General features: G+C 43.3%; 1 protein-coding gene across 3 annotated transcripts in view; it reads right to left on the bottom strand.

The window, feature by feature from the left end:
- Positions 1 to 22,997, bottom strand: part of PDS5B (PDS5 cohesin associated factor B) — a 174,768-nt gene that overhangs the window by 34,365 nt on the left and 117,406 nt on the right. For all 3 annotated transcript variants that reach the window (XM_019524557.1, XM_019524559.1, XM_019524558.1), the window contains exons 22-24: positions 18,240 to 18,376; positions 6,776 to 6,899; positions 2,424 to 2,628 (exon numbers count right to left, since the gene is read on the bottom strand). In XM_019524557.1, the coding sequence (XP_019380102.1) occupies positions 2,424 to 2,628; positions 6,776 to 6,899; positions 18,240 to 18,376 (466 nt within the window). The remainder of the gene's footprint in view (positions 1 to 2,423; positions 2,629 to 6,775; positions 6,900 to 18,239; positions 18,377 to 22,997) is intronic.

Here is a 22,997-nt window from a genome sequence, read left to right as displayed (position 1 = left end):
TGAAGGTGTTCAATGTAGGTGCTTGAACCACCTCCAATGGCAGGCTGTTCCAGACCTTGGGGGCTCGGACAGTAAAGAAATTCTTCCTTATGTCCAGCCTGAAACGGTCTTGCAGTAGTTTATGACCGTTCAAACTTGTCATCCTTTGGGGCGCTCTGGTGAACAAACGTCCCCCCAGATACTGGTGGTCACCCCTGAGAAACTTATAGGTGGCCATCAGATCACCCCTGAGCCTGCACTTTTCCAGGCTAAAGAGCCCCATGGCTCTCAGCCTGTTGTCATAAGGTCTGTTTTCCTGACCTCTGATCATGTGCGTGGCTCTTCTCTGGACTCTCTCAAGCTTCTCCACATCCTTTTTGAATTGTGGGGCCCAGAACTGGGTGCAGTACTCCAGAACTGGACGCAGTACTCCAGTTTACATACTTATCTCCCTAGCCATTTTTTAAGGTGGACTTACTTTTACATTTCCTAATCTCAGCTATATACTTTCCATTAAAGTTTTGAAATGGATTTTCAACCTTAAAGATGCTGGCTTTAAAATTTCTTTAAGAAAGTAACGTTTTTTTAAACATTTCAGAAATTGCTCTAAACAGAGCTAAACTCTCCACAAAATACTCCCAAAGGCTTTTTATTTCCTTTATCCTTGTCTGAGTGCATGAGAGGCTGCTCTGATACAAGTCTTAAAAAGCCTACAAAACACTATCTGAATTTATTTGCCAAGAATAATATTAGACTGACATTATTTATTAATACTGTACATAGTATTCAAATTGCAAATAAATACATCTTCCTAAATTAGCCAAAAAGTTTAAGTCTCCACTGAACCCAACATTAGAGTTAGTTAGTCTGTGGCCAAAAGAGGGCTTACTTGGTTTAACAAAGAACAAGCCAAGAGCCATTAGGAAACTTTCACAGAAATGACACTTAACTGCTCTTGCAAAAATTGCCCTTAACTGTCCCTAGAATAACCTATTTTGAGATAAGTTAATTTATGGACATCTTCATATGGATTTATTTTGTTTTTATAACGTGACAAGAAGCAAAACTAGGTTTTGCAACATAACACAAGTTACAGCCTCAACTAGTTTGCCTCTGTAGCAGGGGACTCCTACCTCTGCTATTGGAGGTGAGTGAGTGCAATGCCACAGGGAGGCTAGCTGCAATAGGGTAAGCCTGTTAACAGGAGATAGGCAAGAGGTATAGCTTGTAAAAAAAAAAAAAAAGGCAGGCCAGAGTAATAAAAGCCTGCTAATTGGGAAACTGAGCCTGGCTCTGAAGACTGGAGATCAGGTCACCAGAAGGGGAAGTGGAAGGGCTATATAAGCCTGTCCCAGGGCTAGAGTCTCACCCTGGCCCACATCCTGACCAGAGAAGCAGCTCTATAGAAAGTAGTATACAGAGATAAATTATGTTTTGTTTTGCTTTGGGTTTGGGTTAATAGTGCCAGCAGGCCTGAGGAAGGGAGTAGAGTAAGTCTGCAAGGTTCAAGGTGACTATAGGGGAGGAGGAGATAGACCTAAGTGCTGTAAAGGGTGCCAGGGAGGCACCTGACATTGTGGGACTGTGGTCCTATGGCAAAGCGCAGTGAGGGAGAGCCAGGGGACCAGCACAGTAAGGCAGGCATCCAGAAGGGCTGGAACCCCACAAAAAGCAAAGAGAGAGAGAGCCCTGCTCAGGTTACAGTATGAGAACTGGGTAGACTGGCAGCCTAGTGATAAGCAGGGTGAAACAAGGTACCAAAGGCTGAACGCTGGCTCTCTGAAGGTAGTTTCTTAAAATATGTTAATTTAAACATCACAGCAAGGGAGGTTAGAGGGTGAGGCCATACTGGGAGAGCTGGAGTAGGAGATAGGGTATAGTATGGCCACCACCCTGGGAAGCATTACATATTACGCTCTTCATAATGATTCACAAATATATCAAGGACAGAATTGACATGGCATTTAGGAAAAGGAACAACACTTTTAGACTTGCCCAGAACTGGACAACATAACAGTAACGGTCAATCACAATTTGAAACAAAACCTTTATGCTATTAAATAGTGAACCAAAATCTATCACTGATACTTCACTCATAATGCTAATAAGAATAATTCAATTCAATTGTGGTATGTGAACAATGCCACTGAATAATCACCGGTTTTAAACTGTTAGCATAAAACTGACCTAAATAGCTACATAACTAACCAAAAAAACTGAAAAACTTCATTCAGGGACATTTAAAAAAATTGGAATTGTAATATTTGTGTTCTCTTTCAATAGCTGAGCTTTTAAATTAAATGAATTACAAATTCAGAATCACATTTAGGAACAGAAATGCAGAGCAGATCAGTCAATATTTATACACCCTCTTTAGGGTATGCACTGAAAACTAGCACATTTCTATTTGTACTTGCTAAGAACTACTTCTATTATCATCTTACCGCTAACTGCTGCATGCTGCTTCAGATACTCCCTTCTCACATTTATGTTTTTCACAAGGCATTGCCGAGCATGAGCTCTCCTTTCCTTCACTGGATCTTTTGCACACAGTGCACAAATGGCCATATATTCAAGTGGTAATCGTAGTCTGGAAAGACCTTTGTGGAGTTTCTGAGCAAATATCTGTCTCACTTGATAACACTCATCCTGGGGGTGGGAGAGAGGGAAAGAAAGAGCATAAAAATATTTAACTTGTCTATATATAATACAAACCACTAGAAGATAAGCATAAAATGTATGAACAAGGATATCAAGAACATCTTCAGCCTCCTCAGCAATAAAGGCCATCTTATCTTGGGGAGGTGGCGAGTCTTTTTACAGAATTCAGTAGGATTCCAATGAATTCATCATGAACAGGAAATCCACTTAAAGACAAGAGAAATGTTACATAAAGACTACATGGTTGAATGAATTCCCAAAACTTTACATCTTAATTCAGAGTATTCAGACATGTGCCTAAGTAATGAAGCACCTGAGCACTGCCACTGGGACAGGAGCTGCTTGCTTAATTTTAAGCACAATCTTAAGGACCTTGCTTAACCAGGAGCTAAGTACCCTCATTGAAATTATATAGCCTTTATTAGTAGCTTTAAAAAAATCTGCTTAGAGACATAGAACCCACACCCCCCCCCCAAAGTAACCAGTGCTTTACTTTTAGCTTAACTCACCCTTGCACAAAGCACAGCACATGCCCAAAAGAGGGATCGCTTGACCCAGCTCCTCAGTGTCTGTATAGCTCTTGGAAGACAAGGCTTTTTGGGTAAATCTGATTTTTATTAGACCAACTATTTAGTCTAATAGTTGGTCTAATAAAAGACATCGGATTTACCCAAAGAACCTTGTCTGTCTATGTCCTTAGACGAACACAGCTACAACCTCCATATACCTACAACCCTGTATAGCTCTTGCGCTTCAGCAGGGCTTTTTGATGCTTTTATCCAATAGCCAATTCAATCAATATCTGATGTCAGCTATTAGATAAAAGCACCAAAAGGCCCTGGTGAAGCAGGTGAGCTATACAGATGCTGGGTGAGCCCAATCAAACTGACATGATTCTTCTGAAAAAGCACTGATTCTTTTTCCCCCTCATCTGTCAGCACCCAATGTGAACATGGAAATTCATAACATTAAAACAGATTTTCATCAAGTCATTGGAAGTATGACTGTAAAGACACAGTAGTAACAGAAGTAGGATGAAGTTTCATAGAATAGTTGTATTAGTCACTAAGTGTATTAATCATTTAGTGACTAATACAATTTTTGCTATTATAGCTGATGACAGGTTAACTGTAAGCCAGTGGTGATAAACAGTTTTTCCATGACAACCTCTGAGGGCTGGATCTGGTCAGTGCCCCTACTCTGGCACCAAAGGTCAGTGCCACAGGGTCCAATCCGGCTATACAGAGGGGGTAGGAGGAAGCCTGACTCTGATAATCCAGCTGCCTGCACAAGGGGGAGGTGTTTGTGTGTTGCGGGAGTAGTTTCATAGTAGCTAGGGTTAGGAGGGACCTAAACAGATCATCTAGCCTGACCCCCTGCCACAGGCAGGAATGAATGCTGGGTTCACAAGACCCCAGACAAGTAATCATCCAACCTCCTCTTCATTTGCTCAACGTAGGGGCAAGGACCGCTTCCCTAGGAAGTTCCTGCCCAGCTCAGCTCTGATTCGGCTGCCGAGGGAAAAGAGGGCATGGCCCAGCCCTGATTCAGTCGTGCAGAAAGAAGGGGGTGTGAGAATTTGGCAGCAGGAGAGGGTGGCAGTATTAATGGTCACTGCTCCCCCACTGCAAAATGTCTTGACCTAATGGGGAGCCCTGTGGGCCAGATGCAATGGCTTCGGCACAGACCAAAGGTTAAGCACCCCTGTTGTAAGCCATTAATAAGAACACGAGAAAAAAATGCAAATGTAATCCTAAGATATATTGCCAAGGTATTTCCATTAGAGAGACAGAAATATCAATGTCACTGTACAGTACAAGACACTGCTAAGACTTCATCTGGAATACTGTGTAAAATTCCAGCCAATCATGTTCTGAAGAAATATTAATTCAAACTGCAGCAGGAAGAGAGAAAGACTATTAAAGAAGATCTAGACCAGTGTTTTTCAACCTCTGCAGACTATGTCTAAGGGGTCTGCAAAGGATAACTATAATCAATAAAAAATCTGAATACTCACACTTACAATTCAAAGGGGTCTGGCACCTTCATTCAAAATTTCCAAAGGGGTTTGCAAATGAAAAACGGTTGAAAGCCACTGATCTAGACTATTATGAGAGCCTCTCCTACAAGAGGAAGCTAAAAGTGCAAAGCTAAATGAGCTTGATTTTTTTAGTCTAGCCCCCCAACCCCCCCACCATAAAAAAAAAGGCTGTGGGATAGAAGGAATACAACTGCTTGCTATTACTGCACTGTAGGCAGGATAGGGATGAAAGAACAGTTGCAGGATACAGAGAGAGAGATGACTGAGTTTAATGGATAATATAGAAAAACTAAGGGCCCAGTCCTAGTCTATCTATAATGTGCCTAGGTGGCCGTAAGTGCAATCCTAGGCCACTTTGAATCCCTGAAAAACAATTCAAAAGGTGGATGGGTCCTCCTCCTGCTTGCTTTTGTTTTACTTGGTCTTAAGGCTAAGATGATGATGCATTATAAAAATAATAGACACCTTAACAGTTTTTCCAGGATCTGAGGAAGGTAAAATTCTATCACGCTTCGGCACATAGTAGGTGGGTGGAATAGGATCTAGCCTTAAGATCTCAGGAACATTTTTAAGAGTTATTTAGGTCAAGTTAAACAAATGTAATGTCCTGCATGCACATATAAGGTAGTATAAGAATAACTTTTTCATCTTAATCTAAACCCCTTCCAAAGCAAAATGAGCCAAACTTAAAAAGGTATTCTTATAGTGGAACAGCGTGCCCTGCAGGATTTATACTGGCTGAAGTCCATCAGTTTAAATTAACAAATTTGTTTTCACTCCTTACTAATATGTAAACAACTTGGAGGAGTCTGAGTGGACTGCAATTAGCAAACAGTTTTGGACTATTAATGCCAAGTTAGTAAGTTTTAAATAATACATTTAAAGGGCAGGAAAATCTAGGTTTTTTCATTTCTTACACTTGAGCCAGAGAAATATTTTAAGATGTGTGGGAGCTGCACTGCTGAAGCCACCCTAATAGTAAACCCATTACTGAGCATTTTCCTAATTTACAAAAGCCTGAAAAACAAGACTGCTTTGCAGGCTTCCTAAGCTATGCAGGAAGGGACTTCAAATCTAAAATTTCCTTTATTTTCTGCAAATAATACAACAGAAAAGAAGATTCCCCATCTCTACTGATATTCTGAATATGGCAATCTTCCTTTCCCTTGGACTAAAAAATAAAACCAAAGGGAGTGACCTCCTCTCCCCACTGCAACTGTGACTTCCCCCTCCCATCTCATTCAGGGTCTGCAAGAAAACAACTTTCTTCTGTGGACTCTGAAGCATGTCAACATGGAACTCCTGCAGAGACAAAGAATCAGTGGTCTTCATAAGGGTCAGCATAACCAAGGGCATTGTTCTGACATTCCTAACTTCATTATCTAATTGGAATATGGGAAATAGGGAGAGGTTGGAAAAAAAACTCAAAAAACCATCTTCAGTGTCAAGGACCTTTAAATGATCTAACACACTGTCCACTTGCTCTAGATCAGTGCTTTTCAAAGTGGTGGTCCACAGACCAGTGCCAATCTGCGAGCCACCAGTCACCGGTCCACAGCGAGTTGCCAGGAAAGAAAGAAATATATTTTCAGAAGCATAACATTGATATGTCATAGCGCCACAGTTCATACATTTCAACAGTCCAGGTGACATCACGTCATGCAAGGTGAGGAAAGAGAAAGAAACAGCAGGTTGCGCATTTGTGTAGCACTGTTACACACAGTTGCTGCCACCAGCTGAACCAGGCATCGGTCCCTGGCCCACTGGAAAAAAAATTACTGGTCTGCCACATCAGATAGTTTGGTAAGCACTGTTCTAGATCACTACCAGAGACTCCTCTATTGCATTTAGGTCACCCAATGAGGAAGCTAACATTTGAAGAGTGTTGTGGATCTCATTCTTGAATAGATCCAGAAGACTTCTCAGAATTGCATGGAAATATTATTAATATTTGTAAGATTGAGGGCAAGGTAAAATTGGGAGCCTCAGAATGTTCAGAACTTTAAGTTAGGCCACAGGCCAGTTGTACATATATGTAATTAACAGACACACAAGCCATTTCCTGTCCCACCCCTCTTCAGCCCATTTTCTTACATTTATGGCTAATGCACACAGTTGGTATTGTTCTAATGTGATGATTTCATGGTAACAGGGTTCCTGGGCCAGTTTCACAATAGCACTACCAGCAGCCAGCCTCAAACGGGACATGTCAGGTTTACTGAAAAACAAAGATAGATCGGTTAAATCAATGCAAAATTATTTACCACTATTTCCTTAATAAAATCAGCTGTCATCAGATTTCTGCTGCAAACTGTTTCTTCTCCATCATGCAGAAAAACTACTACTGAGGAAAAAAGGAGGAATCAGCATGGCCGTTGCTTCCTTGTAGCTGTTATACAAAGAGAATTAGCTTTCAGATTCAGGACAATATAGTTATAGCACATTAGAGCATACCTATTTCCTCTGACATTTTTCTGCAGAAATAATGTGTCAGATATGATCTGTTCTGAAAAATTTGCCTGGAAATGTAACCTTTTTGACTTATGCATGTGTACTAACCTATGCAAGCAGAAATGCATCCCCTCCTGTTCTGTATTAGTGATCTATATAAAGACCCCAAATTTCCCTATTCTATGAACCTACATTGATTTGATGAATCAAACCCACTCATTTTTTGGGTATTGCTATTTGGTTTACTTCCATATCAAAGGATTAATTAGGAAAATAACCTTAGTTTATTTGGATGGATTTATCCACCCAAAGGAAATACAGATGGATTTTTAGTATATTGGGTGTTCCCATAGTTACGACTTACAGTATTTACTTACATTCCCTTCCCGCCCACAAATCACCCTTCCAAATTGGGGTGCACGTCTTAAGCAAGAAAGCTGATTTTCCTTTTCTGTAACAGAAGGCAGGAAAAATCGAGCACAGCATCTATATGCTTCTAATGGTTGCCAAGATGGCTGCCACTTTTCTGTGGCGCAGCAAGCAGAAGGGGTGGAGTCCAGTACTAATCCTCTTATAGTCACTAACTGAAGAACTGAGCTGGCTCAGGACAAATTAGCTGCTGCATGAAGAGGATCTTAATGAGGCTTGCAGTATGGAAACAATTATTTAGAAAACCTTTTATACTAAAGGATATAACAGTCTTGCTACTATCCTTGCACAGGCATGGGGCCAAGCTTTGTTGATATCCTGCCACACCCAGACTCTCTCATAGGATGTCACACTTCCTGGACACACCATTTGCAGGAGGACTTATACGTCACATAGTTGGCAGCAACCCTGGAAAAATCTTTTCCCCTACATTCTGCCTACATCCTATTTGGAGGCATGTGGCATGCAAGAAAATACGGTAAGAGTATCAAAAAATTTCCACATCTGATATCTGCAAACCAACACTCACCCAATTTGGCACATGCTTACAGGCAACAGCTTGGAGTGACTCTACACTGGCCATCCAGAAACACTGCATGCTGAGGAGAGCGTGGGCACCCTCTGCCGGGTGGCCATGTGCTGGGTGCCTGTCTGTGTTGCCTCCTCACTAACCTTGAAATCCCCTGTGCATTTCCGGGTTTCAAGTAAGTCATATGTGATCATGAAATAGGGCCTGATTTTCCCCATGCTGACTGGGGGGGAAAAGCCTCTATCTTATAATCAAGTAAATTCGGTAGATTCTATACCTGGAAAATTATAACTAATTATACATTTTCCTATACAGAATCTAATTATTGGGGGGGGGGGGGGCGGGAATCTTACATTCAGGGTCATCTTATATTTAAGTAAAGATGGTAATGGGCATTACTTTAATCTGTGGGGAGGAATACAATCTGGAAAGTAAATACACAAATCTCCCCACAATTTCTGACAGGTTCCTTTAAGTTTGGTGTGGTCCTAGTTTTCAAAACAATTGACATAGTTGGTGCTTATCCATTAAAAATTTCCCAGACACTATACAGATCACAAGACAAAAATAATATTTAGGACAAAGCATTCTCAACTAAGCTGGGAGTATATTGCTATGGGAGAAGCTTTCAAAGGAAGTAAGCTGTCTGTTCACCAGAGCCCACCAAGGGATGACAAGATCGAACAGTCACAAACTCCACTGTGACCGATTCAGACTGGACATAAGAAAGAACTTCTTCACTGTCCAAGCCCCCAAGGTTTGGAACAGACTTATCTTGCTGGGATCCTATGATCCCTGCTGACTTCCTGCCCCTGGGGCAGGGGGCTGGACTCGATGATCCTCTGGGGTACCTTCCAGCCCAAATGTCTATGAAATCTATGAAGACCAGTACGAAGTCTGGCTGGCTCTTTCAGTAGGCCTCTTCCTCATAAATATGATGCACTTAATACTGACACCACTGAAACCCTACCAAACAAAAAAAACTTAAAAGAAAAAAAATCCCACACAAAGAATAACCTCCAAAGTCCCATAAACTTCATTCAAGCAAAGCTGACTCTGAAAAAGAAGAGTAAAAAAAAAAAAAAAAAAAAAAAAAGACTTGATGGTATCCACTGAGGACTGCTTTATTGTTGCTGCTTTTTCTGTAGAAGGCATGCAGTAATGGGTCACAATATCATATTGCACAATAGCTAGTTTATCATAACACCAGGTCCCTAGCTGTGTGCTGGGTTGCTTCAGCACCCACCATGTGAGCAGCAGGTCAGAGCAATTCAGCACATGCTGGCCAGAAATGCTGCACAGTGGGGACAGTCACTAGCTAGCGTCTGCTGGGTCATTTCAAGCCATGTGTGGGGCTCTGCAGCCAGAGCAACTTGGCACACTCTGGCAGACAGCAGCTTAGAATGACCCTTCACTGGCCAGCCAGGAACCCTGCACACAGTGACCATCCCCACAACATGCAGGGTTTCTGGCCAGCACGTGTTGAGCAATGTTCCCCCTAAGGTGTAGCGATCCATGAGCGCACCTCGATCCGTGAGCGCACCTCTTTGGTCTGTGAACACGCCACTTCAGCCCTACCTCCCCCTTTCGCTAAGCCTGGATCCAGACTATGCTAAGCCTAATAGACTAGAATCCTCATGTAATGGAGGATTTTACAATAAGACTCCAAAACACAAGACTGGGGGTTGGGGAGCAAACCAGTTCACCGGAGCCAGTAATGGGGACTCCCCATCCATGATGCAGAAATCTTATGTCATGGTTAGACAAAGTGCTTTGGGTAACTGATATAATTTACCCAAAGCACCTTGTCTATCTATGTGCTTAGGCAAACACAGTTGTAACCAGCACCCCCAAACTACATCATGGTTAGGAACGATTCCTTGCACCTGCTCCTTTTCCTCTGATGCAGACCCAGGTTCTGCATCACCCTGCTCTACCCCGCGCACCTGAGATCTGGGAAAGCCAAGTTCTGCACGTGTCCCTGCTCCAGGCGCGAGGAAACACGTGGACTCCAGGCTGGGGAGTGGACCAGTTCCCCAGAGTGGGCAGAGCCCAGCCCCCGCCCCACCTCACTTCCGGGAGCGAAGAGGCACGTGGCCTCGGGGCTGGCGAGTGAAACAGTTACCCAGCACCTGCAGAACCCGCACCAGCCCCCACCTCACCTCTGGGAGCAAGGAGGCACACAGCTTCGGGGCTGGGGAGTGAAGCAGTTTCCCGGCAGCAGACCCCCGCTCCAGCCCCCGCCCCCGTAAGTGAGGAGGCACTCCAGGAATGAGAAAAGACTGTGCCAGCACCTAGCCCCCACTTCGCCTTGCAGTGTTGCAGCCCAGCTCCTTCCCAAGCAGGTGTGCTGTGTTAATAAGTTAGTGCACGGCACTGTATTAAATTCTTCATGGCCACGCATGCGCACACCTTAGAGGGAAACTTGGCGTTGAGTCATCTGAGCTACTGCCCCAGATGTGGGTGCTAGAGCAGCTCATTACACACTGCCAGCCTGGCCGGGTCCCTGTGTGCCAGGCTGCTCCAGCAACTGCTGCTGGGGCAGCAGCTCAGAGCGATTCAGCATGTGCTGGCCAGAAACCCCACACACTGCAGGGAAGGTGCCTGTTGGGTGCCTGCCAGGTCATTTCAAGCTGTGTGCAAGGAGCCTAGCCAGCATGTGCTGAGTTGCTTCAGCACCCACCAACCAAACAGCAGCCAAGAGTGACCCGGTCACCTGCCTGCCAGACACCCAGCATGCTGTGGGGAGGAGCTGGCCAGGCATGTACCAGGGAGGGACACTGCAGGGGCCAGCCAGCTCAAGCAGCAAGGAAGAGAGACCCCAGTCAGCACACAGAAGGGACGGACCCCCTATGGACTGGACAGCAATGAGGGAGGAGTAACCCCTAGGGGCCAGCCAGGGGCCAGCATACTGCAGGGAGGTACCTGACTGAAGTGACAAGGGAATTAGCATATGGCAAGGGACCCAACACTCCAAACCGCAGTAGGGAAGGATCCAGCATGCAGCAAGACTCCCAGCAGTGGCATCAAGGGATCTAGCACATGGCAAGGCTCCTGGAAGTAGAAGCAAGAGACCCAGCATAAGGCAAGGCCCTCAGGATGCAGTGGCAAGGGACCTGGCAGCAGCAACAAAAAACCCAGAACACATATGCTGATGAGAGATCCAGCACATGACAAGGGTCCCAGTATGGGCATGCCAGCAAGGAATATAGCACATGGTGATGCTCCAGGCAGTAGCGCTGTGCGAAGTTTTGGCACCCGTTTCATTTCGGAGGTGTTTTGGGCAGTTTCAGCGACCAAAACACCAAATCTGAATTGAAATGGAAGGCTCAGAAACGTCTCTGAAATGAAACGAGGCATCCAAAATGTTTCAGATATGTTTCTGAAAGTTTTGGCGTTTTGGAGCCAGGCTTGCAGGGAAACAGCTGTACACTGCTGCCCTGCCACACGACCTGGCTCCACAGAGAGCAGAGATCTGCACCAGGGGTCTCCTCACCGTCGCTGACCACCCTGCGCTGCCCCAGCAATGCGGAGCTGCACAGGGCAGGAAGCAGCATCAAGGAGACCCTGGCACAGACCCCTGCTCCCTGCAGAGCCAGGTCGCATGGCAGGGCAGTGTTGGCCACTGCCACGTGACCTGACTCCACAGGGAGCAGAGATTCAGGTTTGCACAGGGTGTGCAGTGGCACCGAGGAGACTTCAACGCAGATCTCTGCTTCCTGCGGAGTCAGGTAATGCGGCAGGGCAGTGCTGGTCCCTGCTGCGTGACCTGGCTCCTCAAGAAGCAGAGATCCAGAGATGAATGGGATAGGCAGTGGTAGCGAGATGACCCTGGCATGGATCCAAGGACATTGTATGGATTGCTGAGGGTGCAATCCATACAATCTTCCAGATAGTTACTGAAGATACTGAACAAAACCGGCCCCAGGACTGACCCCTGGCACACTCCACTTGATACTGGCTGCCAACTAGATATCGAGCCATTGATTACTGCCTGTTGAGCCTGACAATCCAGCCAGCTTTCTATCCTCCTTACAGTCCATTTATCCAACCCATACTTCCTCACCTTGCTTGCAAGAATACTGTAGGAGATGGTATCAAAAGCCTTGCTAAAGTCAAGGTATATTATGTCCACTGCTTTCCCCACATCCACAAAGCCAGTCACTTCATCATAGAAGGCAATTAGGTTGGTCAAGCAGACTTGCCCTTCGTGGTTGGGAGCAGTCACCATGGATTCATCTTCTCCTCCAAGTGCTTAGAAATGAATTCTTTGAGGACCTGCTCCATGGTTTTTCTGGGGACTAGGGTGCGGCTGACTGGTCTATAGTTCTCAGGATCCTCCTTCTTTCCTTTCTTAAAGATGGGCACTATTATTTGCCCTTTTCTAATAGTCTGGGACCTCACCTGATCACCACGTTTTCAAAGAAAATAGCCAGCAGCTCTGCAATTACATCAGCCAACTCCCTCAGCACTCTCATATGCACTGCATCCAGCCCCATGGACTTATACACGTCCAGCTTTTCTAAATAGTCCCTAAACTGTTCTTTCACCACTGAAGGCTGCTCACCTGGCGGCACAATTTGGGGAGAAGGAGCAGTAGCTTGGGAGCTGACCTTGCCAGTGAAGACTGAGGTTAAAAAAAAGCACCGAGTCTTTTTCTCATCCTGTCATTAGGTTGCCTCCCCCATTCAGTAAGGGACCCACACTTTCCCTGACCTACCTCTCATTTCCGACATACTTGTAGAAACCCTTCTTGTTACCCTTCACATCCCTTGCTAGCTGCAACTCCAATTGTACTTAGGCTTCCTGACTTCACCCCTGCATGCTCAAGCAGTATTCTTATACTCCCCCAAACTGTCAAAGTTTCCACTTCTTGTAAGCTTCCTTTTTGTGTTTAAACTCACCAAAAAATTCTCTACTAAGCCAAGCCAGTCACTTGCCACATTCGCTATTCTTCCTGCACATCGGGATGGCTTGTTCCTGCACCCTCAGTAAGGTTTCTTTTAAAATGCAGCCAGCTCTCCTGGACTCCTTCCCCCACCTCAAACTGGCCTCCCAAAGGATCCTGCCCATCAGTTCCCCGAGTCAAAGTCTGATTTTCTGAAGTGCAGGGTCCATACTGGTCTGCTTATTTCTTCCTTTTGTCAGAATCCAGAACTCAATCATCTTGTGGTCGCTGCTGCTCAACTTGCCATCTACTACTACATCCCCCACCAATTCTTCCCAGCAGGTCAAGAAAAGCATTGCCCCTAGTTGGTCTCTCTAACACTTGCACCAGGAGGTTTCTCCAACACTCTCCAAAAACTTCCTGGATTGCCTGACCACTGCTGGATTGCTGTCCCACCAGGTGTCAGGATGATTTGAAGTCCCCCATGAGAACCAGGGCCTGTGATCTGGAAACTTCCGCTAGTTGTCTGAAAAAAGCCTCATCTATCTCATCCTCATGGTCTGTAGCAGACCCGCACCACAACATCACCCTTGTTGCTCTCCCCTCTAACCTTAACCCAGTGATTTTCAGCTGGCTTATCTCTAGTTTCATACTAGAGCTCTAAGTAATCATACAGCTCTTTTATATACAGCACAACTCCTCCTCTTCTTCTCCCCTGCCTGTCCTTCCTGAACTATTTGTACCCATCCAAAACTGTACTCCAGTCATGTGAGCTATCCCATCAAATCTCTTATTCCAGAGACCAAAATAATACCAAATTAAAAATTTTCCTTGTGTGGAATTTAACTATTGAAGTGGCTGTCTTCAATTCAGGTTCATCTTAAATTCAAGTAAATACAGTAATAATTGGAAGTCTGCCTTGAATTTGTCCCCCACCCACTACTACATCAGGGAAAATAAATCTGGGGTGTCAAGTAGATGCCTTGCCCTCTGCTCCCCACAACTTCTTCACCCTGAAGCCTGTTTCCTCCATACTACCAGAGACTGTCCCTGCCACGCGACTTGGCTCCGCAGTGAGCAGAGCTCTATGCCAGGGTCTCTGATAGTATGGACAGTACTCCTTAAGGACACGGTCAGACTTAAATGTGCGGCAGGGCCCCCTAATCATGACTTGAACCCACTGTTCTTGTCAAGTCCTGGGATCCTCCAAAAATTTATACCCAAATGGGGTGCAGGGCAACCTGGTCCAGCTCCACCATGGAGGGTGGGGCCATACAAATATGTGACAGGCTGAGGGAAGGGAAAATAGATGGATCCTGGGTGAACTGTTTGGGGCCCCATTTGCTGAAGTTTGCCAGACATTTAAGGGTGGTATAGAAACGAGAATCATTGGAAATGGGAAACAAAGGTGCAGCTTCACTGTGCGCATGAAGAGGAAATTGAAATTTATTCAATGCAGTGGCTCACTGTGACTTGAAAAAAGTCCGTGCCAAGGGGGACTGTGTGCAATGGACACCAATATATATCCTATTCAGATAGACTGTACTAGCCAATCTTTGGGGTAGGTTGCCACCAGTATGTTTGCCAAATATGGGCCATGTGTTTTATAGTCAGGCTCAGTGTTGGCTGTATTTAATCAGTTTCATACCACGTTTCCATTACTGAGCACATGTTCGTTGTGGCACTAGTTAAATAATAGACAATGCATTTAATGAGATTTTCCTGTATACAAATATGAGGAGAAGGAGAGGGTAGGGAGGAACTTGGCTTGTATTTCAGTAAATAGGGTATAAATGGATCGTCAGGATGGCAGGAAGTTGAATGGAATCCCGCTACAAGGGTCAGTCTTAGGCCCAGTGCTGTCCAACATGCTTATTAATTATTTGGATGCTGGCATAGAAAGATTCTTGAACAAGTTTGCAGACAAAAAAACTGGGAAGGATTGTGAACACATTGGAGGATGGGACTTAATAGATTGGAAAGCTGGGCTGGAGCCAGCAGAATGAAATTCAATGTGGACAAATGCAAGGTGGTACAATTTCAGCATAAAAATTCAAAACTATGAATTCAAAATGGGAGACACCTGGCTAGATGGCAGCACTAGAGAGAAGGAGCTGGGAGCCTTGGTAGATCATGGACTCAATGAGTCTGCAATGAGATGCAGCTGTACAAGACAAATTCAGTTTTGGGCTACATCATTAGAAGCATTAGATGCAAGATGTGGGAGGTGATATTCAACACTGCTTAGGCCTCATCTAGAGTGGCGCATACAGTTTTAAACTCTACATTTTAAAAAGGACATGGAGAAATTAGAGAGGGTCCAGAGGCAGGCAACAAAAGTGATATAGGGCTTGGGAGGCAAGTCATACAAGGAGAGGTTGGAGATGGGTATGTTCAGCTTGCGGAAAAGGTGCTTAGGAGGGGACATGATAAGCAGTCTCCAAATACTTGAAGGGCTGTCATAAAGAAGAAAACATCTCTTCTTGCTTGCTGCAGACAGTAGGGAATGGACCAATGGCTTGAAGTTGCACCAAAGAAGATTTAGAGTGTATATCAGGGAAGACTTCTTCACTGTTATAACAATGAGATAGTGAATTTGACTGCCTAGGATAGTTGTGGACTCTCCATCACTGGAGATGTTCAAGAAGATATTCGACACCCACTGGTCAGGGACGATTTAGGCATAGCTATGCCTATATTTCTATTACGGGTATTTAATCCATGCTTCTAGGCTTTCCTGGTTCACGCATGAAGCCAGGAAGGAATTTTTTCCTCCTACATATATTAGGGGTTTTTTAAAGCCTCCCTCAAATGCATTCGTTGGGTGTTGGTTGCAGCCAAGACTGGGGATATGGACTGAGGTGTGCCAGTATTCCTGCTAGTACTTAAATGTATAAGTTCCTAGCTAGGAGGGTCTTGCCCCTCTGCTCAAGGGAGACCAAATATCATATCTGGGGTCATGAAGAAATTTCACCCCATGGCAAAATGGATATGGACTGTGGGGGGTTTGTCTCTCCTCTGTAGCAAGGGGTGTGGCCCTTTTCCTACAAGCTCTCAAGAGTATATTAATAGCCACTGCAGCAGCAGGATGTTGCTCATAAATCATAAAATGAGAGACAATCACATTGAAATTATCTTTTCATAAACATTTAATAAAACAACATTTTTATTTCCTACAACATATCTAAATTTGAAGTATTGCACATCTCTTAATTGAAAAAAAATAAAAGCTTTTCATAGGTTATGAACACAACAGGCAACCAACATACTATTTACTGAAATATGCATCTATTAACTTAAAGGCCTCCTATAACTAGTTAGATCCTTAAAGTAAATTTCCATGAATGCTAAAGCAAGTGGAAAGTTGCAAGACAAATTATGTACAACGCAAAATCTCAATTCATAAAGAGGCAATAATGGAATGTATTTCAAGTAGTTACAGGCATAGACTCCTAGAAGGCATTATATTTAGAGTGCAGTTAATGATTTAATGGAGCAATAAATTGTAACATGCCATACATCCAAGCACTTTATCACCTGATAATGAGCCACAAAAATGGTGACCCAGCCTCAAAAATGTTACTTGTTAAATGAAGAAGATCTTTATAAGCTTCTTTGTATTGTAACTTAATTTTAAATTATGGTATGTTACATATAGGGTGATAGTGCTCTGCTAAGTCCTCCATCATACCAGCATTGACTGCTGCTCCCCACAGTCCTATTCACCCTTTTTCCTGCAAAGGATCTTTCTGACTTATCTTGAACTCTGCTGCCCCAGGGTACAGTAGCAGACATCATTACTCGCCACCCCTCCCCTCCCTTTTACCAATGGGTCTTCAAAGCTGTTCTTTTAAGAAGCCATGTAGCACCTCCCCCAGTGAGGGTCATAATATAAACAACGCTATCTGCTTTACTCACACACTGCAGGAATCTGGGAGAGGGGGAAGAAATGGAAAAGAGAATTTGTTCATACAGCTGCCAGCAGGACATGATGGGGAAAGAGGAAAAGCACATACAGAATAGCATCTTAAAAGCAGCTCCAGAAGCGTTTTGCCACGCTAGTCCTCCCTGCCACCCTGCCTTTGCACATCTCCCATACTGCAAAAGAGTTGGGGAAAGCAGCTCCTTCACCCAGGACATGCCCAGCTGATGGCTGGTGAGCTCTGAGCTCACTTCTCATTAGCAGTGCAGCAGAACACAGGAGGATAGGAACTCCCATCAGCACCTCTCCAGTTCCCCCTTGCTGGCAAGTGCTGGCACAGCCAGGTCCCTAGGCACTTTTTCCCCCACTCTGGATAGCCTGCCCTGTGAAAATGAAGAACACTAAGTTTCCACCAAGCAACATTATCCATCAGGGGCCTTAATGAATTTCATTACTCTACTGATAAGAAAACTTCTAAACAATACACCTCAGCAGGTATGATAAAAAAAGCCAACTTATTACTGAAACCCTTCCCTGACTTATTTCTAAGCATGGGTGATGTGATATTTGATTATTTAAGTTATACTGAAATGGAATTCTCAGCTAGAGTGAAAAGATACCATATAGTTAACAGTACACTATTCTCAGTTTTGCAATATTTTACAGTCTGAATGAGTGTGGTCTTCTACTTGCATAATTATTGTATAATTACCAAACCTAGACATCTTTTTTACTATGACTACTATATTCTCAGTTCTCACTGACTTCGGTAGCTAGTTTTCTAAATATTTGCCAGGAATAATAATGATGGGAGACTCGATTTCTAATTTCTGCCTAAGCAGAAAGATTAAAATGTTACCAGGAAAACCAACATTAAAAATGAAAAGGGGGAGGGGAGGGGGAAAGAGGCAGAGAAATGAATGAAGAGGATCAACTCTCTTAATCTTCTTTCTGAAAGGCAAGCATCCAAAAATCCAACACGAGTAAACATGGATTTAATATATATACACATTTAACAACTGATTTATGATTAAAAAAGAGGGGAACCTATGCAATATAGTTTTTCAATCCAAAAACCATTCATAGATGGATAAGATTAAAAAGGTTGAGAAAAGCGGTTGTGTATATCTTTAGACTATTTTAGTAAAAAATAAAAGTCCTGGGAGTCTTAATCTAACCTGCCATTATTTTGTTAAGTAGTAAATTATATACATGAGTAATGGTGAGGCAAATCATACTACATATGCCTCTTCATTTTTAGACTTTATGCACTATCCCTCTAAAGTTACCAAAAATGTCTAGTGTAGTAAGTTGCTTAACTTAGTTGTTCATTCCATACCTAATTTTTCCCTGTTCTGTCAAGTCTCCATCACTGTGCAATATTGTTGTTAACAATCTCAGAGTAGAGGTTCCTGATTTACTATGGTTGTTCTTCATTCCCAGTAACCATCGAACCATCATTTTAATCGCCTGGATCTGAAAGAAATGTTGACAAGTAATAAGAGTCAATTACTTCCTACAAAAAACAACTTCCTGAAATAATCGCTACAGTAGCCTAATAATATAGCAAAATGTCTCTCTCAATACTTTTATTAAAGAAAAAACACAACGCTGCTAAGGATATGAAATAAATATGCAAACTGCCAGGCATGTTTACCACATTTTCTGAAGAGTAAATAAACCTAATTCCTACAAAAGAAAGCAATTTCTCATTGAATGTTTTTGTTGTTTTTACAGTAGGCAAAAGTTTAAGTGAATTTTGTTAATTCTTTGTCACTAATCATTAGCATCTGCTCTTCTGTGATATCTCTTATTTTAATTTGCATTACATCACATCATATATTTATTACTATACAGAATCCTGAAACCAACACAAGACAGACTATCCATTTAGTTTTTGATGTATATGTGCAGGTACACAAACCACCTGCAATCTTTACATAACATGCCTCCCACCTGTGAAAGTATACACAATGATACATAAATTACTGAAAGAATTCATTTTACATGCAATATGAGTTTTCATATATTACTAGAACCAGATCCTGGAAAGATTTTTTAAAAAAGACAATCCACCTCAAAACCTACCACACTGTCATTTTTCTACTGAACACAGCGAAAATAATCACCTGAGGCCAGACTTCCAAAGGAGTTCAAAACTCAGCAGTTGCCATGAAGCGAAGAAGAATTCCACCTTCTTTCCTGCTACTGAGAATAAATGTGAACTCTTGGGTGCTAAGGTCTTATGAAAATCTGATCCTTTCTCCTTTATTTGAAGCACATTTCATAGAAACTAGTTATTGTGGCAGTCATTGAAAAATCTGACAAATAGGGAATATTTCATAGATTTCACAGACATTAGGGGCTGGAAGGGACCTCATGAGATCATCAAGTCCACTGCGAGAGGCAGGAAGTCTGCAGGGATCAAATGATCCCAGCAAGATAAACATCCAAATGCCTTCTGAATGAGTCTGGAGTAGGTATCTGCACCACCTTTGGGGGGAGTCTGTTCCACACCTTGGACAGTCAGACTGTAAAGAAATTTTTCCTTATAACAAGCCGCCTTCTAGAAGTTTGTGGCCATTCGACCTAGTTTTCCTTTGGGGAGCCCTGGTGAACAAGTTTTCTCCTAGATCCTGATGCACCTCTCTTATATACTTATAAGAAGCCACCAAGTTCCCCCTGAAACTCCTCTTCGCCAGGCTGAAGTGTTCCATGTCCTTCAGTCTTCTCCTCATACAACTTGTTCTCTTGGCCTTTGAGCATATGGGTGGTTCTCCTCTGGACTCTCTCAAGTTTATACACATCCCTCCTGAAGTGGGGGGCCCAAAACTGGATGCAGTACTCCACCTGTGGCCTCACTAAGGTTGAGTAAAGCGGGAGGATAACATCCTTGGTTTTGCTTGAGATGCATGGGTGGATGCATGCCAGAGTTTGGTTTGCTTAGCCTGCCACAGCATCACATTGGTGGCTCACATTCATCTTGTGGTCAATCAAGACCCCCACGTCTTTTTTAGTTGCGGTACTTGTGAGCATAGCACCACCAAGCCTATAAATATGATGCTATTTTTTCTCCCAAGGTGGAGTACCCTACATTTCTCTACGTTGAATGCCATCAAGTTTTAGTCCGTCCACTTTGCAAGCATGTCCAGGTTGGCCTGTATCCCCAACCTGTCCTCCACAGCTTAGTGTCAGCCACGAACTTTCCCAATCTGCATCTAATGCCCGAATCCAGATCATTAATGAAGATACTGAAGAGTATCAGCTTGAGCACTGAGCCCTGGGGGACTCTACTGGTAAACCTTGGGCCACATTGATTTGTTCCCATCAACTAGCACCTTTTGGGTCCTGCCACAGAGCCAGGTCCCCAGCCATCAGACCGTGAGATGGTCGAGTCCACAGGTCCCCAGCATGGTCACAAGGACATCATGAGAGACCAAGTCAAAGGCTTTCTTGAAATCAAGGCAAAAGACATCAACCTTGTCTCCCTTGCCCAAGCAATGCTTCACCTGGTCACAGAAGGAGATGAGGTTGCTCAGGCAAGACCTTCCAGTAATAAAAACAGGTCTGACTGGCAAGAATGAGAAAAAAATAACTTATCACCTCAAAGAAACAGAAATCTAACCATGGGGTGGGGGGAGGAAATAATGCTTTAGAAAACAAAACAAACCAAAATTAGCTATCAATAAAATTTAAAATGAAAATTAGCCATCTAAAACTAGGAAAAGTCCTCTTTGGTAACTGAGTCCAGTCACATGGTAGCATAAGCAACCACACTGGACATTCATTTATAAGTTTATCAAACTCCATCCTAAATTCACTCAGGATTTCTAATTAATCCTTGAGAAACTCTACAAGTGACCTACCTTTTTCATAATAGTTTCCTTTTAGATGCAACTTAGTTCCCTGTTATCCAGTTTCTTCCCCATGAGACATTTTTTCTACTGATCCCCATTTCCTTTATATTAACTAATTGCTTTCCATGAAGCTCCAGCTCAAGAAAACACTTGGAAGTCCACAAAGATTAGACTGGGGTGGACAAAATGCAGCCCGCAGGCTGAATGTGGTCCACGAGGCCATTCTATCCAGTTCGCGGGGCCCCTAAAACATTTAGAAAATTAATATTCATCTGCCCCTGGCTGCTTGTCATGTGGCCCTTGATGACTTGCCAAAACTCAGTAAGCGGCTCTCTGCCTGAAATAACTGCCCGCCCCTGGATTAAACCCACATCCCCTTTCTCTAGAAAAATCAGCCAATTTATTAAAAGAAAGATACTACGTTGATCTGGCACAATCTATCCTTTGACAAACCAATGTTGCCTTTCAGTGAATTTTCTTTTAGCTCCCTTTCTTTATTCTTTCCTTTAAAATTCATTTCCAAACTTTGCCTTCAATCAGACTTATAAATCAGATATGCCTGGCATAGAGATTACAGTGACCTCCCAACTTCAAAACTGAGAGTTGTACTTCCGTTTCCAAGCTGAGACTTGCCATTCCTATATATACATTTGAATTGGCCTTCCTCCTTCTCGTACGTTAAACAAACACCAAGGATGTCCAACCTGCATGGAGTTCATGGACAGCCTGCAGACTTCTGCCCAGCTGTCATTCCCCACATTGGTACTCTTGCTGTGGTGACAGCTGTGGTCCTTAGGGACAGGACACCATAGCCAGAGGTAGTTTGGTAAGCTCACTACCTACACAGCAGGGCAGAAATTTAGGCTGTCTGTGCAATAGTGCCAGCCAGGGAGGGAGGTGGGAGCAGGAGGGACAGACAACTTGTGCTGCTCACATGGCAGCAGTGGCAGGGGTTCTCCAATACAGCCATAGCAGGCGGATGCAAAAGTGGGCTTGAGCTCACTGTATGGCAGTGGCAAGGGTAACGGGTTTACAGCACCACCAGCAGCAGCATAGGGGTTCATGCTGCTCACGCAGCAGCAGTCTTGGCGCAAGGCTCGGAGACTTTTGAACTGAGCAGCGTGCGGAACCTGGACACTCTGGACAGCCTGTTTACACCATTATCGTTACTGAAAATAGAAGCAAAGCATTAACTTAGATTTGGGACCACATATCCTTAATCTGTATTTCATTCTCACTGCACAGTAGCATTTATGCTTTCATTTTTTTTTTCTTTTTAGTGATATAGCTGAAGAACCTTGTGGTATTTGTCTTCATTCCTTTGGTCTAAATCTGCTTAACTTTTGGCTCTCTCATTTTATCCCTTCACTCATCTGCAAGATGATGAAGCTTTGATGATAAATCTTCACCTTCTCCACCCAGTTCTTCACTGTCTCCAGTTACTCATATCATCATTTCTGATGGATATCCATAGAGTTCGAATGTCAATCCTTCCCTAGAGGTATTGTCACCTTAATTAGAACGTTAATTCCAGAATTTTTTTCCACTTTACAAGTAACTTTAAATGACATAATTATGACTGGTTTGTAATGCACAAACACAAGAACTAAGGCTGCAGATTGAAACTTTAAATCTAGCCTTTTCTAGCTTTTTGAATGCTTGGTATAGCCACTTAAATTACTTTTCTTAACATAATAACTTCTTATATGCAATTTGAGAACTCTCTCTCTAAAATATAAAAGTAAATATTAAGTGCAAATTTAACAGCCTCTCGTGGAAGTGATTTAACCCTCTCTCAGGAGAAACTTAATTTCTGTATGAGGTCTCAATCAGTGAAAAATCCTGTTTTACCTTAAATTATCGCTAATTCTGCTCTATTTCTCCTCTTTCCTTATTTTGGCCCTCTACCATCCATCTCTGAGAATCTCCTCTATTCACCCTCCTACACTTTACTTCTTCCCTCATGACTGTATCATCCCCTCAATGAATCACCAATGCTCCTGGCATTGAAGTGTTGTCACTGTCCTTTATAGATGGACTCCAATGAGACTGAATGCAGGCAAGTATCATAACACTGGTTTATACTTGGTTGATGTTTGAATGTTGCTCAAGGCCTAGGGATCTCCTTTTGAGGGAAAGGGTCAAAGATTATAATCTGCATAATATCCAATAAAAACACATGGGGAGGACAACTGAACAGACACAGTTTAGGCAGTACACAGATAGCAAAAAGAGTTTAC

This window comes from Gavialis gangeticus, unplaced genomic scaffold, assembly GCF_001723915.1.
Source record: "Gavialis gangeticus isolate Ggan-Ray unplaced genomic scaffold, GavGan_comp1, whole genome shotgun sequence".
NCBI lineage: Eukaryota > Metazoa > Chordata > Crocodylia > Gavialidae > Gavialis > Gavialis gangeticus.
This window is presented reverse-complemented; position numbering and strand designations above follow the sequence as displayed.